Source organism: Aspergillus nomiae (genome assembly GCF_001204775.2).
Source record: "Aspergillus nomiae NRRL 13137 chromosome Unknown contig00353, whole genome shotgun sequence".
Lineage (NCBI taxonomy): Eukaryota > Fungi > Ascomycota > Eurotiomycetes > Eurotiales > Aspergillaceae > Aspergillus > Aspergillus nomiae.
The window spans coordinates 1-15122 of NW_015378408.1; the positions used below are offsets into that span (position 1 = coordinate 1).

A 15122-nucleotide genomic window follows, 5' to 3' on the forward strand; every position below is an offset into this window, starting at 1 on the left:
CCGTAAATGGATCATACAAATACGAAAGGGAAAAAAAAAAAAAAAAAAAAAAAGGAAAAGTCTGGATGAGTAACTGGAAATGTTGGAATCTATTTGACATACGGTAGTGGTACTACGTAAAGAAATTACCTTTATTTACCTTGGTAGGAAGAAGTACTATGATGCCAGCATATCAGTGGCCCCATAAAAAGGTCTAGAGTCTAAACGGCTCCAGACGGCGCCATTCTTGGGCCGTTCCTGAGCCGGGCACTGGACCAATCGATGGCCGTGGTGGGACAAATCTTGAGACAATTCAGGGGCAAGGTGTCGGAGTCTCGAACCCTACAACGAAGAGCTAACCACTTGACACCGTCTTGTTGATTATTATTAGGCATTCTCGGTAAGGTAATGGGTACTACTCTTTACTAGTTAGTTCTGGTACCAGCTTTTCGGTAGGGAGATTGGCCCGCACTGTGCGTATGCTTGTACTGTACCGATCCAGCCAGACGCCCTGAAGAAGATGGCTTCTCTTCTATCACTGATCGACTGATTGATGTGCATATCCTCCCCTCCTTCTACTTTCATTCTCCATCATCACTCGTTTGACATACAAGTCGTGTTTCTGATTTTGCGCTGCGTCTTGCGTCTCGCCGTCTGTTTTGCCTCTTTTTCACTTCACGCGCTCCCTTGCGACTCCTTTCTTTCCCAGAACCACCCGAGAGCTGCTATTGTTTCTTTCGACTCACTCTTTCCTTTACTCTCTCTCCTCATAGTCCATACAGCTCTTCCCTTCCCCTGCCGTTTTCCTTGAGGCCGAGGAAAGGTGAGCTACAAGAGACGGAGTGAGCGAGTGGATTGAGTGGTCCTAACGCTTTCCTTGTGTATGCCTCTCTTTTGGAAGCCTCTCAACTTTTCTTGCTCAACCCTCCTTCTCCCCAATCATTCTCCCTGTCTTTTGATGCTCTTTATTTTCGCGTTGTGATTGCTCTCATTAAACTAGTTATATATACGATTCTTTCTATTCTACACAGGTTGATCCTGTGGCATTTCTGATTCTCGGCTGGTCCGGTTGCTATCAGCTTGATTACTTGGAGTTTTCTTCAACTTTAATCAGTTTAATCGCCTTCAAATATTCATCTCGATTGTCTGTCAAACCGAACTTCGGGATTGGGAATTCCTACTTGTGAGAAACTGACGCCTGAACAACACGTTTGATGTTGGCACTTTGAACTTGAGTATTGGAAAGATTGTTCTTGCCGCAATGCGGGTTTCTATATCAGAGCTCACCTTAATTGCCTTGGGCCTGTGTTCCGTGCACGTTCTCGCAGCGGACACGCTTAGCACAAATGGCATCTCAACCTGTCTGACGGGCGCAGAAATACAGGTCCAAAAGTTGGACGTTACTTATACACGTTCCACTAGAGTGGTAGTCTTTGATGTTGCCGGAACAAACGCAAAACAGCAGAACGTTACCGCATCTCTGTCGGTTTACGCCTACGGTAATGAAATATATAGCAAGTCATTCGACCCTTGTGGCTCGGAGAATCATGTCGAGGAACTTTGTCCTGGTAAGTTTTATTAGCACGGAAACTCTCCTGCCTATAATACTGACTTTTTTCTCCTCAATGCAGTCCCTTCCGGCGTCTTTCAAGCTACTGGTTCTCAACAAATCCCAGAGTCCTTTGCCAGCCAGATTCCTGCGATCGCCTTTGCTATACCCGACTTGGATGGGCAAGTGAAACTTGAGCTGAAATCCAAGGACGATATCCACAAAGTTGCTTGCATTGAAACGCAGTTGTCGAACGGAAAGTCGGCACAAATGCCAAGCGTAACTTATGCAGCCGCCGGTGTAGCAGGTGCCGCTCTGGCAATGAGCGGTCTGTCTGCCATAGGTGCTGCCGGTCATCCTGGGGCTGCTTCATCTAGTCCGGGGTTTGGTGATGTCATGGGATGGTTCCATAGCATGGCAACGAACGGCATGCTCAGTGTCAGCTACCCAGCAGTGTATCGCAGTTTCACAAAGAACTTTGCCTTCAGCACCGGCCTAATCCCATGGGGTCAAATGCAGCAGTCTATCGATAACTTCCGAAAGTCGACCGGCGGAAACCTCACTGAGAACAGCTACGACTTTCTCCGCAATGCTACGCTCGAGTTCTCAAATGGCTCGTCGACAGACACAAGTTCTAAGGTCAAGCGAGGGTTCAATTTGATTGTAGGCGCTGCCGACTTGACTATACGTGATGTCTCAACTTCGTACAGTGCGAATTCGACATCTGGCGATGAGGCCAGCGATGATACAGTCAAAAAGGTTGTCTCTGGTATAGAGGCTTGGGCGGAACAGCTTACCATTCCTCAAGCGAACATATTCATGACATGTCTGCTGATATTTGCTATTGTTATAGCTGCTATTACAGTGGGCATTTTACTGCTTAAAGTTATCCTTGAATTATGGGCCTTGTATGGATCCTTCCCTGCGAAGCTCACTAATTTTCGCAAAGATTACTGGGGTTTGCTGGCCAGGACTATTACTAACCTGATTCTTCTTCTCTATGGGATTTGGGTCTTGTATTGCGTCTACCAGCTCACCGGCGGAGATTCGTGGGCCGCGAAAGTATTGGCTGTTGTCACACTTGTCATATTTACCGGTGTCTTGATTTTTTTTAGCCTCCGAATCTGGTATATGGCTCGTAAATACAAAGCATCTCAAGGTGATGCCTCCGGCTTGTACGAGGATACAGAGACCTGGCGAAAGTACAGTCTTTTTTACGACAACTACAAAAAGGATTACTGGTGGCTCTTTGTCCCCGCGATCGTGTACATGTTTGTCAAGGGCGTAATTATCGCTGCGGGCAACGGCCATGGCCTAGTTCAGTCCGCCGGTCAACTCATTGTTGAAGCTCTCATGCTGGCGCTTTTGCTATGGTACCGGCCATATGTTGCAAAGTCGAGCCAGTGGATCAATATCAGCATCCAGGTTGTCCGTGTATTATCGGTTGCTTGCGTGTTGATCTTTGTTGAGGAACTTGGTCTTTCGCAGACTACCAAGACTGTGACGGGTATTGTCCTTATCGTTGTGCAATCCGCCCTCACAGGCATCTTGGCCATCCTCATTGCCGCTAACGCCATCATCCTCTGTGTCCGAGAAAATCCCCATGCGAAACGGAGAAGAGAAGCCAGTAAGTTGAAGGAGCTTCTTGGGCCATTTGATATGCTAACAATCGGCGTTCTACTTAGAAAAAATGAACCGTGATATCGACGATTTGACACCTTTGGATGCGCGGGAGTCGCTTCTCATGGAGAATCCACCCCGGAAAGAGTACACAGAGATGAGCAAGTTTAACTTCACCGGCCCTTATGAGCTACCGGGACCACTACGATCCGAAGTCACGATCAAGCCCTACAGGAAGCACAGACCGTTTGGTGGACCCTCCTGGCTATCATGAAAGTCAACATGGTCGAAGTCTCAGCCGAGAAAGCCGGCATACCCGTGATAGTCGTGGTTCCCCAGATGGACGTAAACCTACCGCTCCTGGTTATGGCTTCGCCTATTGAGCCATTAGATCATGGAAGCAATTCATGATACACTGCCTTCTGTATCCTTTCTTATTCTATCTTAACCCATTTTCTCTTACTTCTTACCCTCTTTTTCTCTGTGTGTATAGAAGCCTATTCTTGCCAGACAATTCGATCAATTTAGCGGATTTGATGTTACTCCTTTCTTCACTTGATGTACCTGTTCGCCCTCCTATCCCATTTTTCGCATATACACTTGAATACGTGTCCATATCAGCCTCAGATTCTGTCACAGCCAACAATAATTGCACATTAGTCTTCCTTATAAGACAAAGGCCCACGCCTAAAACAATAGTATTATGTTAAATATGATCATCTTCCTGGTGTTTGGGGATCCTTTATGGGGTAAAATAACTGGGCCTATATTAGGACACAGACAGAAGGATTAATGGTGAGCCTCAAATTGAGGAGAGATCCGTATAGAGTAGCCGGCCCCTTCCAACAGTGGGATGAACACACCAGTAGTGCATTAGAGTGAGGTGAACTTTATGGTAGTTCCGGTAACAAGTTGAGTTATAAAGTTTCATAAGTTTTTAAACCATAGTCTCCCCTTCTATGCTATTCTTTTCCATTTGTGTCTCAAATCCCGAGTGCATACTGGCTGTTCAAGAATCCTCCATTTCTCGATACTCAATGACAGCGACGGCCATACATTATTATTTTACTTTACTTATTTTGCTTTATATTATTTCGCTCTCTCGCTCTCTCTTCTTTTCTTTTCTCCGGGGAAGGAATAAGTAGGTAGTCGGAAGCATTTTCATGAAGGACACAAGAGCAGCATCGTTGGATAAGTACATTAGACACATCACCAATTTCAGGGAGATCCTTAGCTCAACACACGGTATCATGGTCCGCCGCCACTTACAAAAGCAAAAATTTGAAAAGAAGATTAGGTAACTGAGAGGTTGCTGCCGGATGGACTCAGCACCACACAAAGAGGGAGGTTAGAATGGCAACATCCGAGTAGAAGAAACGCATCAAATCAACCACGAGCATAAGGATGAAAGCCACGATGGCCTCCGCGACCTCCACCTCGGTAATTTGCTCCAGGTTTTCCAGCATTCTTGGGCCCAGTTGGAGCGTTGGCTGGTGCGGCACTCTGAGGCTGAGGTGTCGGTCCTGAAACGGAGTTAGCAGTTGAATAATACATATGATTCCTTAACAAGCAGACGATTAAAATTCTACCAAATACATACCACGTCCCATACTGCCAGCTCGATTCATGGCTTGCGGTCCCGTGGGGATGTTGGGCTGGGGCACTTCATCGTACATACCTTCCCAGGAAGTTGGACCGCCCTGTTGATAGGGAGAGAACGCCCGGTTTTCCAAGGCCCGACGAGCCTGCTGCTGTTCATACTTCTGTTGTTCAAAGGCAATCTGCTCATGAGCGTTGTAGCCTGGGCCGCCACGAGGTCCTGAATAACTTCCACTCATGTTCACATTTCCAGGACTACTGCTCCCTATGTTCATAGCATTCCCCATCTGTCCTCCTTGACCTTGGTTTTGCATCTGCTGCATCTGCTGCATAATGGCAGGATTCATCATATTCTGCATTTGAGGGGTCTGACTCTGCGGTGGAGGACTCATGCTTCCCTGTTGTTGATTATTGCCCATTTGCATCTGTTGCATCTGCTTCATCTGCATTTGTTGCATCATAGCTGGGTTCATTCCACCCATGCCCATTGCGCCCATGCCTTGGCCCTGAGCGGCAACGGCCATTTGTTGCTGCATCAAAGCAAAATATTGCTGCATCCGTTGCCAATACTGCGCCATCATCTGTGGAGTCAAGCCACTAGGCATGCCGGCCGGCCCTTGAGAGCCTTGTGGCTGAGAACCATCGCTGCCAATTTGACTTCCCTCGCGAAACCCGTCTCTGCCACGGCGGTTCCTGCGATCCTCTTCGTCCCGCAGATTACCACGTGGTTGAGCTTTCTTAACCTCAATAGGCTTACCGAGTATCTCTAAAGGACGCGAGAGTGCTGCTTCAACAGCAGCCTCGCTGTCAAATGTCACAAATCCAAATCCGCGAGGCCGACCAGTGTCCTTGTCGATCATCAAAGTAGCATCGATCACACGACCAAATTGCATGAAAAATTGTTTGAAGTCTTGTTCATTAGCTTCTTGGCTAACACCGCCAACGAAGATTTTGCTTGTCTTTTCTTGTTCGTCACGAGGGATTGCACGCTTCGGATCGATCTTCGAGCCATGTAAGCTTGTGCTTTTGTTCAAGAATTTGAGGATATGAAATGCATGACTCACGATTTTTCCATCCAAGTAATGCTCCTTGACCATGACAGTATTGACGGTCTTAGGGTCTCTAAAAGTTAAGAAACCAAAGCCCCTAGAGCGACCTGTAGCACTGTCTCGCATCACAGTACATTCCTGTACCTCTCCGAACTGAGAGAAGTAGTCCTTTAGGGATTCTAATCGCCAAGTTAGATTGCTGACAATTGTGCTGGATGACTACCAACGGATCCTGGAGGTACATACGGTCAGTTGTTTCCCAGTTGAGACCGCCAATAAACATCTTCCTATTAAACGCAGGTAATATTAGTATGCGTGCCTCAGTCTCGGTTACTAACGGTAAAAAAAGATAGATAAATAAAATAGACATAGGAAATGAGAGAGGAGCAACAAAGAAATAAACAAGAAAAAGGTAAGCAAGGCTTCAATCTTGGCTGTGGCAGGCTGACGCTGTGTCCTCTGAGAACAAGGACAGCATGGTTGACGGACGACTATTGCGATGTAAAAGCTTATGAACTGAGAATCGATACCATATTGACAGGCACTAATTTGACTTGAGAAGCGGGTGAAACCACGGCAAGCAATGCGTAGGGAAGGTTTTGTTTTTTTTCTTTTCTTCTTTTTTCTTGCTTTCTTTCTCTCTTTTTTTCATAGTCGCTTCAGGATGGTTCGTCAGTGACATGCACATACACTGACGGAGCTGCGACTGGCTGGAAGGCTCATGGTGACAATCAACCTCTAGTCAATAATCCACTGGTTTACTAAACGATCCAGTGGACTGAAGGTCAAACGTAAGACAATCCCTCGGGTCCGGGAGGTATGCGGTGGTGATAGCAAAGACCATAAGTTGAAGCATCTCAGGCGGAATAAGTCAATTGTTTCTCTTTCTCTCTTCTTCTTTCTTTGACCAAGGAATCTCTGCCTGTCTAATAGTCCGAAGCTAGGTAAACTGTTCGCAACCACAAAGCCAAGGCACCTACTCTTGTTCTGTTCCTCTGCACTATCAAGATATCTCGACAAGAAGCTATATAGCATCGGCTGTACTATAGTCGCTCGCGACAATGGCTCGTAGAGACAGGAGTTCGAAGTTTGTCTTTCCGCAATTGTCACATCGACGTTGTGCCGTTGATATGTACTTCCATTTGTCCCTCAAGACGCCAGAGGTAGAATTTGTCCCCACCAGATTGCTCTCCACAGCCAAGCCTGACGAGGGTCTAAAGACTCTCTATTGAAGATTGGCCATAACCTTGTTTTCTATAGCAAGTATGTTTGGGTTTCCATTGGAGAAAGACCTGGATGCAGGTCGAAGAATTTCATCACTTTCTCCAGTGTACCAAGCAGCCACATGTATAGAAGCCTTCCCACGAACTCGCGATATCAGCACAGCCACCATCGCCTTCACCAGCTCACTGGAGCTCATCCTTATACAGAACGGTAAAGTGATAAATAAGAAGAAAAGGGCATTGTGAGCCTTCCAATATCATCGGTTCCAAATGGCTAGTAAAAAACCAAAGAGGAAGTAGGATGACCAAGCCAATTTGGGTGTGCATTCCAATCCCAGCAAGCGTGTAAAAACTTCAAAACATCCCTAGCAAAAGAAGCTATTACTTACCCATCTTCTTTGATCCCGGTTCCGTGATGCTCTGTTTCCCCCGAAATAGGGGTGATAGTATTGGCGAATCCAGAATCTAAATTGCCTGTGCCATGTTGGTGAGCTCCATCCTGTAGGAGCTGTTGGTGTACACCGCGAATGTCTTCCGTTTCAATATGAGAGGCGTCGGAGGCATGTGTTGCAGGAAGGCCGGCCGACTGAGTCGGGAGGACCGAAGCTATAGGCTCCGAGGTAACTGGGGCATCAACGGTTGAAGTTGGTTGGTGCGCGGTCTCATCCACATCATACCTGTCAGGACATTAGACAGGCTCTTGTGAGGTAAATTGCGGCAAAGTGAAGCGCCATACAGATCTGCAAACAGGTCTTCTTCAACATCCTCTGGCTCGGTCATGGTGAGTTAATACTAAAAAGCAGCGTAAGCGAAGGGCCGAGTGGCTGCAGTAGAATGAAGCTGATTGAACCAGTTCAATTAGGGACCGAAGAATCTAGCAACCTAAGTCCAGTGGTGACGAAGCGAGATTCCTTCTCACAAATAATTAGCCAACGGAAATGAGGACAGTACTCATAAAGTGAATTGGGAAGTTTGGTTTAAGAGGGGTGAGAGAGGAATAGCAGCAGAGTGGAAGAAAGGAAGAGGTGTGTGGTTTACGTTTGGAGGTTAGCATGAGAGTGAACAAGACTCAGAGAGGAGTTAGTCAGTTTAAGTTAGCCGCTGACCGCGCGAACCTGAGATCCGTAATAAATTTCATTCCATTTACCTGCCTAGGTATTATATTCTTCCCCATACATACACATACATAGGTCAAGAACACAGTACTATCTTGTCTCCAATATGCTAGAAGGTCCCTGCCCTGGGCAACTTATCATAACACTTGGCTCAATTTTTGTTCAATTCTTCACCAACAATCATTTTTCTTAACTTAAGAAGAGAAGGAAACTATTATATATAGTATAGATCACCTTGACAATACAATATCTAACTATTCTGTACCATCACAAGTTGTTAATTCATCTTGGCTCGACTAGTCTACTACTTACAGCAGCATCATGGTGCCGTAAAGCACCCCGCAACTAACCTCTGTCTTTCTTTCCTCCCCCTTCTTCAATTACTTACCTTCCCCCAATTCTGAATGAACCTCCGCACACCAGTGGCGTCACGCAATGGCTACTAGAAAGTCACAGCCGCAGGTAAGTGTATCTAGAAATACTCCTCAAACCAATGCGACAAAGAGCTAATCCGAACTACTTGTCTTTGGTATAGGAGATGGTCCAGGTTGGTTCGTACCTCATAGTCCCATGTTTCACCTCGTTCTAGCAGCTGATATAGCTCCCCGCTTTCAACTTATTAGACCGTTCTGAGTATGTGCAACCCTACTGGTGCGATAAGTCTAATTAGCTACGCACTTTATTGTGTCTCTCTTCTGTTCCCCATTTCTTGCTAATCACCTTTGCGAAGGAGAACGGGCTCGCCCTTCTGGAAGGGAAGACCAGTTTCCCAGAACCACAGGCTCCCCAAACCCAATGATCAAAGTACCGTTGTTGGCTCTTCATATTCCCATGCAAATATTTTGAAGTGAGATTTCGTTCGCCCATGTGTCATAATTCTTAGCAGCTCCTCAAGATACATTGAATAACTTAGTGCGTCTAGCAGAGGTATATCGCAACAGCATGCGCGCCCGCGGACACCGCCCCGATCAGCGTCTACCAATCCTCAAAAATTCTCGCCATCCTCCCATCAGCCTGCATCATGGTCTGCCTCTTCTCGTAGGTCGTACACCGGTATTATGAACCAAGGAGTCGATTCATGGGGTCGCGATCAAATGGAAGACGAAGAGGAAGAGGAGGAGGACATTGTCTATGATGATGATGAGGATGAGTTTGGACTTCCTAGCATTACGAGCATGCGGAAGAAGCAGAAACAGAATGTCGACCCTCTTCCATCCAGGAGTGCTGACCCAGGCGGTCGAATTGGAGGCAGTGCCTCGGCCCTTAGTGTTGGTCTAGGGAACAGTAGACAACGTGCCAACAGCTCGGATATTGCGGAGGAACGAGGTGTTCCTATGTACCCAACAGCTAAAAAGGGGGAAGAGAAGATACTTCGGCCTCAGTATAAAGACGTTCTAAGAGGTAACGGATGCGATTTAAGCTACCGAAATTTGCAGACTAATCCTCACTAGATCCTGCAAACGCTTTGAATCTTATCAACCATGCTCCGCCCCCCAAGAGTGCAACTCCGAAAGAAATGGACCAATACTCGAGCCGCATTTCGAGAATCAACAAGTTCAAACGCCTTTTGCAAACAAGCACGGTTCCCTTAGCAGAACTAAGAAACTTGGCCTGGTCAGGAGTCCCTGATGAGGTACGGGCGATGACCTGGCAACTTCTCCTGGGCTACCTCCCAACAAATTGTGAACGACGTATTTCGACCCTCGAAAGGAAGCGTAAGGAGTATTTAGATGGCGTTCGCCAGGCTTTCGAGCGCGGCAACGCCGCAGTTGCCGGAAAACCTCCTGCTTCGACAACAGGGCGCGGCAGAGGGCTGGACGAGGCAATATGGCATCAAATCAGTATAGATGTCCCTCGCACTTGCCCACATATTCAGCTCTACGGCTATGAGGCTACCCAACGCTCACTAGAAAGGATTCTTTATGTTTGGGCCATCCGACACCCAGCCAGCGGCTATGTGCAAGGGATCAATGATCTCGCTACTCCATTTTGGCAAGTTTTCCTAGGTGTCTACGTTACGGACCTTAATGTAGAAGAAGGGATGGACCCGGGTCAATTGCCCAAGAGTGTTTTGGATGCCGTCGAAGCGGATACATTCTGGTGTCTTACGAAGCTTCTTGACGGCATTCAGGATAATTATATATATGCCCAGCCTGGTATACACCGGCAAGTTAGAGCATTACGCGACTTAACCATGCGCATTGATGCTACCCTCGCCAAACATTTGGAGAAAGAAGGTGTTGAATTTATGCAATTTAGTTTCCGATGGATGAACTGCTTGCTCATGCGCGAAATGAGCGTCCAGAACACCATACGCATGTGGGACACGTACATGGTTCGTTACCCTAATTTTGCATTTAGGTGAAGCGTGCTAATCTTGTATTCAAGGCCGAGGAGCAGGGCTTTTCAAGATTTCACATTTACGTGTGCGCGGCCTTTCTAGTCAAATGGTCGGACCAGTTGGTGAAGATGGATTTCCAGGTAAGCGCGTTGACTGAGAAAAATTATGATAAGGAAGGTAGTGCTGAATGAGAATAGGAAGTCATGATGTTTTTGCAAGCCCTCCCAACCAAAGACTGGACCGAACAAGATATTGAACTCCTGTTGAGCGAAGCTTTCATTTGGCAAAGCCTGTTTCAAGACTCTCGGGCCCATCTTCGTTCCACTGGTGACCCATCCCCCGATAATGGATTGCAATGACGAAGTCGAGTTCTAATAAGCATGCTCCAAGCCCCTAGCTTGTGGCAAAGCAAGCCGGTCCAGGTTCTTTCCCCTTGGACATAAATGCAAAGTAAACAGGAAAGCCCTTGTAGTGGAAAACCCACGACAACTTCTAAAAGCGGCCCCGTGGCAGATGCTCGTACGTTCCTCTGCTAAGCCCGTAAAAGTCTGTCGACATCTACTGCTTCCGGCTTCCTCACGCATCTCAATCTTCTGTATGCGCGCGTGCAAAAGAGGAGGAAGGAGACGAGAGAAAAACAAGGGAAAAGGAAGGAAAGAAAGCCCTTTTCTCCTTTCATCAAGATCGGTGGTCTTGTCGACTAGGTCCGCTTTATCACCTTCCCCGTGTCGCGCACGTTCATTGTGTTCATCTCCTGATCTGCAGAGGGCCCAGCCTAGACATGCCTATATCCTGCCCTGCCATTAGTCTCTACTAGATCTACCACCTAGGGATCCTGGAAAGGCTATGGTGGGTTCGTTTAGCTCTTCTCTTTCACAACCAATTCTTCGGTGGGCTAGCTCTGATTACCAACCATGTAGGTCTGGGAACAAGATGGAACAACACTGGGATTGACTGGGAGAGGGGAGGCTACTTGAGGATTATCATGCGTGCCGTCAGCAGGTGATCTACCCAGCCTCATACTCGCAAATTGAAGGCGTCTACTCTATAGCCTACCGACAGGCTTTGTGATGGGCAAAAGCGTGGTGCGACAGAGTGGGCAATGCGGTGGTCAGTCCGCAGGGCTGCTTACAGGGCGAAACGTTGACGTATGGAATTTTATCAGTGCAGCTAAGCAATTAGGCGCGCAAAGGAAGCACTGTTTAGACATACGACGTCCTAGGTGTATGGAACATGGCTAATATAAATGTCGACCTATCCGAAGAGTGAACCTGGAACTTTCTAGGAACATAGTGCATGGTCTACTGTGTGAATTCCACTAGTATTCGAGAATTCACAGAGTAGTAGGACGGAGTACGAGTAGTAGCAGCTCTTAGGGCTCGTATATGGAGCACTGGGTAATGAAGGTAAGAGGGTATAGGGTCTAAACTACTTTTGGCTGGATGACTCTGATAAGATATACGGGAGCGGGATAATGTTCTTGCGCCCATTGCCTCTTCAAAGCATGAAATAACTTCCTGCTACCTCGGAATTTTGGTACACTTAAGCTTACTTAAAAAGTCGCGCAGTCTTGCTCCGTATCTCCGGTCAAGATGGCCTCCGGGCGGAAGGACTTTTTGAGCCAGCCGGCCCCCGAAAACTATGTTGCAGGCCTAGGTAGAGGTGCAACTGGCTTCACTACTCGTTCGGACCTGGGGCCTGCGCGTGAAGGTCCCACGCCAGAGCAGATTCAAGCAGCGCTCGCAAAGAGAGCGCAACTGCTTGGTGCAGCCCCTCCGACTGCATATGGTGCGGGACGTGAGAAAGGTGGCAAAGAAGATAAGGCTGAGGAAGAGGAGGACGATGAGCGTTTTCAGGATCCGGACAATGAAGTTGGGCTTTTCGCTTACGGACAGTTCGATCAAGAAGATGACGAAGCAGATCGCATATACAGAGAAGTAGATGAGAGGATGGACAAGCGCCGGAAGGCAAGAAGGTTGGTACCCTCCCTTCCCCTCACTCTTCCCATTCACCTATTTGATGGTGCGATTTGTTCATCGGGTTCACTCCCGGTTGTCTGGATAGAAAACCGACTTGATTCCTTCGCCAATTATAGGGAAACCCGGGAACGTCAAGAACGAGAAGACTACGAACGGAAAAACCCGAAAATTCAACAACAATTCGCCGATTTAAAACGCTCATTAGCTTCCGTCTCCGAAGACGATTGGGCCAACCTTCCTGAAGTTGGAGATCTTACAGGCAAGAATAGACGAGCCAAACAGAACCTCCGGCAACGATTTTACGCAGTACCAGATAGTGTTCTTGCCAGTGCAAGAGACTCCACCCAATTCGAGACAACTGTTACAGATGACGGCGCCCATACCGACACTCGGGGGGAAGGGGTGGACGGGACAATAACAAATTTTGCGGATATCAGTGCTGCTCGTGATAAGGCCCTTAAAGTCAAGCTTGACCAAGCAGCTATAAGTTCATCCGGGGATTCGGCTTCTGGAAGTGCCACTAGCATTGACCCAAAAGGTTATCTCACGAGTCTCACGCAGTCTGAGCTGAAAGCTGGCGAAGTGGAGATAGGCGATATCAAACGAGTTCGCGTTTTGCTAGAGTCTGTGACGAGGACTAATCCGAAGCACGCGCCTGGGTGGATTGCGCTTGCTCGTCTGGAGGAACTTGCTGGTAGAATTGTGGCTGCTAGAAACTGCATCGCCAAGGGATGTGAGCTGTGCCCAAAGAGTGAAGATGCATGGCTTGAGAATATTCGGCTCAATGAAGGTCACAATGCGAAGGTAATTGCTGCAAATGCCATCCAGAACAATGATCGCTCTACAAGACTCTGGATTGAAGCGATGAGGTTGGAATCTGAGCCTCGTGCAAAGAAAAATGTTCTGAGACAGGCCATTCTCCACATTCCTCAGTCAGTTGTCATTTGGAAAGAAGCTGTCAACTTGGAAGAAGACCCTGTAGATGCACGCCTCCTTCTCGCAAAGGCGGTTGAAATGATACCGCTATCTGTGGAGCTATGGCTGGCCCTTGCCCGTCTCGAAACACCGGAGAACGCCCAAAAGGTCTTAAACGCTGCTAGGAAAGCTGTCCCTACGAGCTATGAGATATGGATTGCTGCTTCACGACTGCAGGAGCAAATGGGAACTTTCAATAAGGTGAATGTGATGAAGAGAGCTGTACAGTCCCTCGCCAGAGAGAATGCTATGCTTAAGAGGGAGGAATGGATAGCAGAAGCTGAGAACTGTGAAGAGGAGGGAGCGATTCTCACTTGCGGGGCGATTATCCGCGAGACTTTAGGATGGGGTCTGGATGAAGACGATGATAGGAAAGATATCTGGATGGATGATGCAAAAGCCAGTATTGCCAGGGGCAAGTACGAGACTGCCAGAGCCATCTATGCTTATGCTTTGCGTGTGTTTGTCAACCGCAGGTCTATTTGGCTTGCAGCGGCAGACCTTGAGCGTAATCATGGTACGAAAGAAGCGTTATGGCAAGTGCTCGAGAAGGCTGTGGAAGCTTGCCCACAGAGTGAAGAGCTATGGTTGCTCCTTGCCAAAGAGAAATGGCAAACTGGAGAAATTGACGAGGCCAGACGAGTGCTGGGTCGTGCCTTTAACCAGAATCCCAATAACGAGGATATTTGGCTTGCTGCTGTTAAGCTCGAGGCCGACGCCCAGCAAACAGATCAGGCTAGAGAGCTCCTTGCGACTGCTCGTCGGGAAGCCGGAACAGATCGTGTTTGGGTGAAAAGTGTCGCCTTTGAGCGACAACTGGGCAATGCAGATGAGGCGCTAGATTTAGTAAATCAGGGCCTTCAACTATACCCGAAGGCTGACAAACTCTGGATGATGAAGGGTCAAATCTATGAATCCCAGAATAAGTACCCGCAAGCCCGAGAGGCGTATGGAACAGGTACTCGTGCGTGCTCTAGATCGGTTCCATTGTGGCTACTGGCCTCAAGACTGGAAGAAAAGGCTGGTGCTGTCGTCAAGGCCCGCTCTGTTCTTGATAGAGCTCGGCTTGCTGTTCCTAAGAGCGCTGAATTATGGACAGAGAGTGTTCGAGTTGAACGGCGTGCAAACAATATGGCCCAAGCCAAGATCTTGATGGCAAGGGCATTGCAGGAAGTGCCAACATCTGGATTGTTATGGAGCGAGAGTATCTGGCATCTTGAACCGCGAGCACAACGGAAGGCTCGCAGTTTGGAGGCTATCAAGAAGGTCGATAATGACCCGATATTATTCATTACAGTGGCGCGGATTTTCTGGGGAGAGCGTCGACTAGAGAAAGCCATGACGTGGTTTGAAAAGGCTATTGTGTCCGACAGCGATTTGGGGGACGGCTGGGCTTGGTATTACAAGTTCCTATTGCAGCATGGAACAGAGGAGAAGCGGGCAGATGTGGTATCGAAGTGCGTCTCTACGGAGCCCAAGCATGGCGAGGTCTGGCAATCTGTGGCTAAAGATCCTACCAACGCGCACAAGTCGACTGAAGAAATTTTGAAGTCGGTCGCCGAGCGACTTTTGTAGGTAATCAACACGCTCGCATAATTATTCCACATTGGCTTGTAAGCTATATTCTGAAAGGTCGTAATATTTTGGAGTTGGAGAGGGAAACAAGAGATTGTACTAGTGAGCCTTAGAAAGG

The 15122-nt window shown here is 47.8% G+C and overlaps 4 protein-coding genes across 4 annotated transcripts; 3 read left to right on the forward strand and 1 right to left on the reverse strand.

The window, feature by feature from the left end:
- Positions 1–1240: 1240 nt before the first annotated feature.
- Positions 1241–3625, forward strand: ANOM_009731 (transient receptor potential ion channel family protein; the record flags this gene model as incomplete). Its single annotated transcript, XM_015554987.1, has 3 exons — positions 1241–1547; positions 1611–3155; positions 3214–3625. The coding sequence occupies 3 exons, from the start codon at positions 1241–1243 to the stop codon at positions 3420–3422; spliced, it is 2061 nt and encodes a 686-aa protein (XP_015403282.1). The 3' UTR covers positions 3423–3625.
- Positions 3626–4262: 637 nt separating this feature from the next.
- ANOM_009732 (heterogeneous nuclear ribonucleoprotein HRP1) lies at positions 4263–7950 on the reverse strand. Its single transcript, XM_015554988.1, has 5 exons — positions 7756–7950; positions 7409–7696; positions 6043–6083; positions 4738–5975; positions 4263–4671 (listed from the first exon to the last, which is right to left on the reverse strand). The coding sequence occupies exons 1-5, from the start codon at positions 7797–7799 to the stop codon at positions 4474–4476; spliced, it is 1809 nt and encodes a 602-aa protein (XP_015403280.1). The 5' UTR covers positions 7800–7950; the 3' UTR covers positions 4263–4473.
- Positions 7951–9192: 1242 nt separating this feature from the next.
- Positions 9193–10989, forward strand: ANOM_009733 (GTPase-activating protein GYP1; the record flags this gene model as incomplete). Its single annotated transcript, XM_015554989.1, has 4 exons — positions 9193–9535; positions 9586–10469; positions 10523–10615; positions 10673–10989. The coding sequence occupies 4 exons, from the start codon at positions 9193–9195 to the stop codon at positions 10832–10834; spliced, it is 1482 nt and encodes a 493-aa protein (XP_015403281.1). The 3' UTR covers positions 10835–10989.
- Positions 10990–12067: 1078 nt separating this feature from the next.
- ANOM_009734 (U4/U6-U5 snRNP complex subunit PRP6) lies at positions 12068–15004 on the forward strand (the record flags this gene model as incomplete). Its single annotated transcript, XM_015554990.1, has 1 exon — positions 12068–15004. One exon carries the CDS (start codon positions 12068–12070, stop codon positions 15002–15004), a length of 2937 nt encoding a protein of 978 aa, XP_015403278.1.
- Between the last annotated feature and the right edge of the window lie 118 nt (positions 15005–15122).

What these genes read in the sequence shown, in the direction of transcription:
- ANOM_009732 (XM_015554988.1), bottom strand. Translation starts at nt 7,799, where the DNA reads ATGACCGAGCCAGAGGATGTTGAAGAAGACCTGTTTGCAGATCT. An exon ending in GAAGACCTGTTTGCAGATCT is followed by an intron (nt 7,697 to 7,755) that starts GTATGGCGCTTC and finishes ATGTCCTGACAG; the next exon opens with GTATGATGTGGATGAGACCG. An exon ending in ACCGGGATCAAAGAAGATGG is followed by an intron (nt 6,084 to 7,408) that starts GTAAGTAATAGC and finishes TGCGTTTAATAG; the next exon opens with GAAGATGTTTATTGGCGGTC.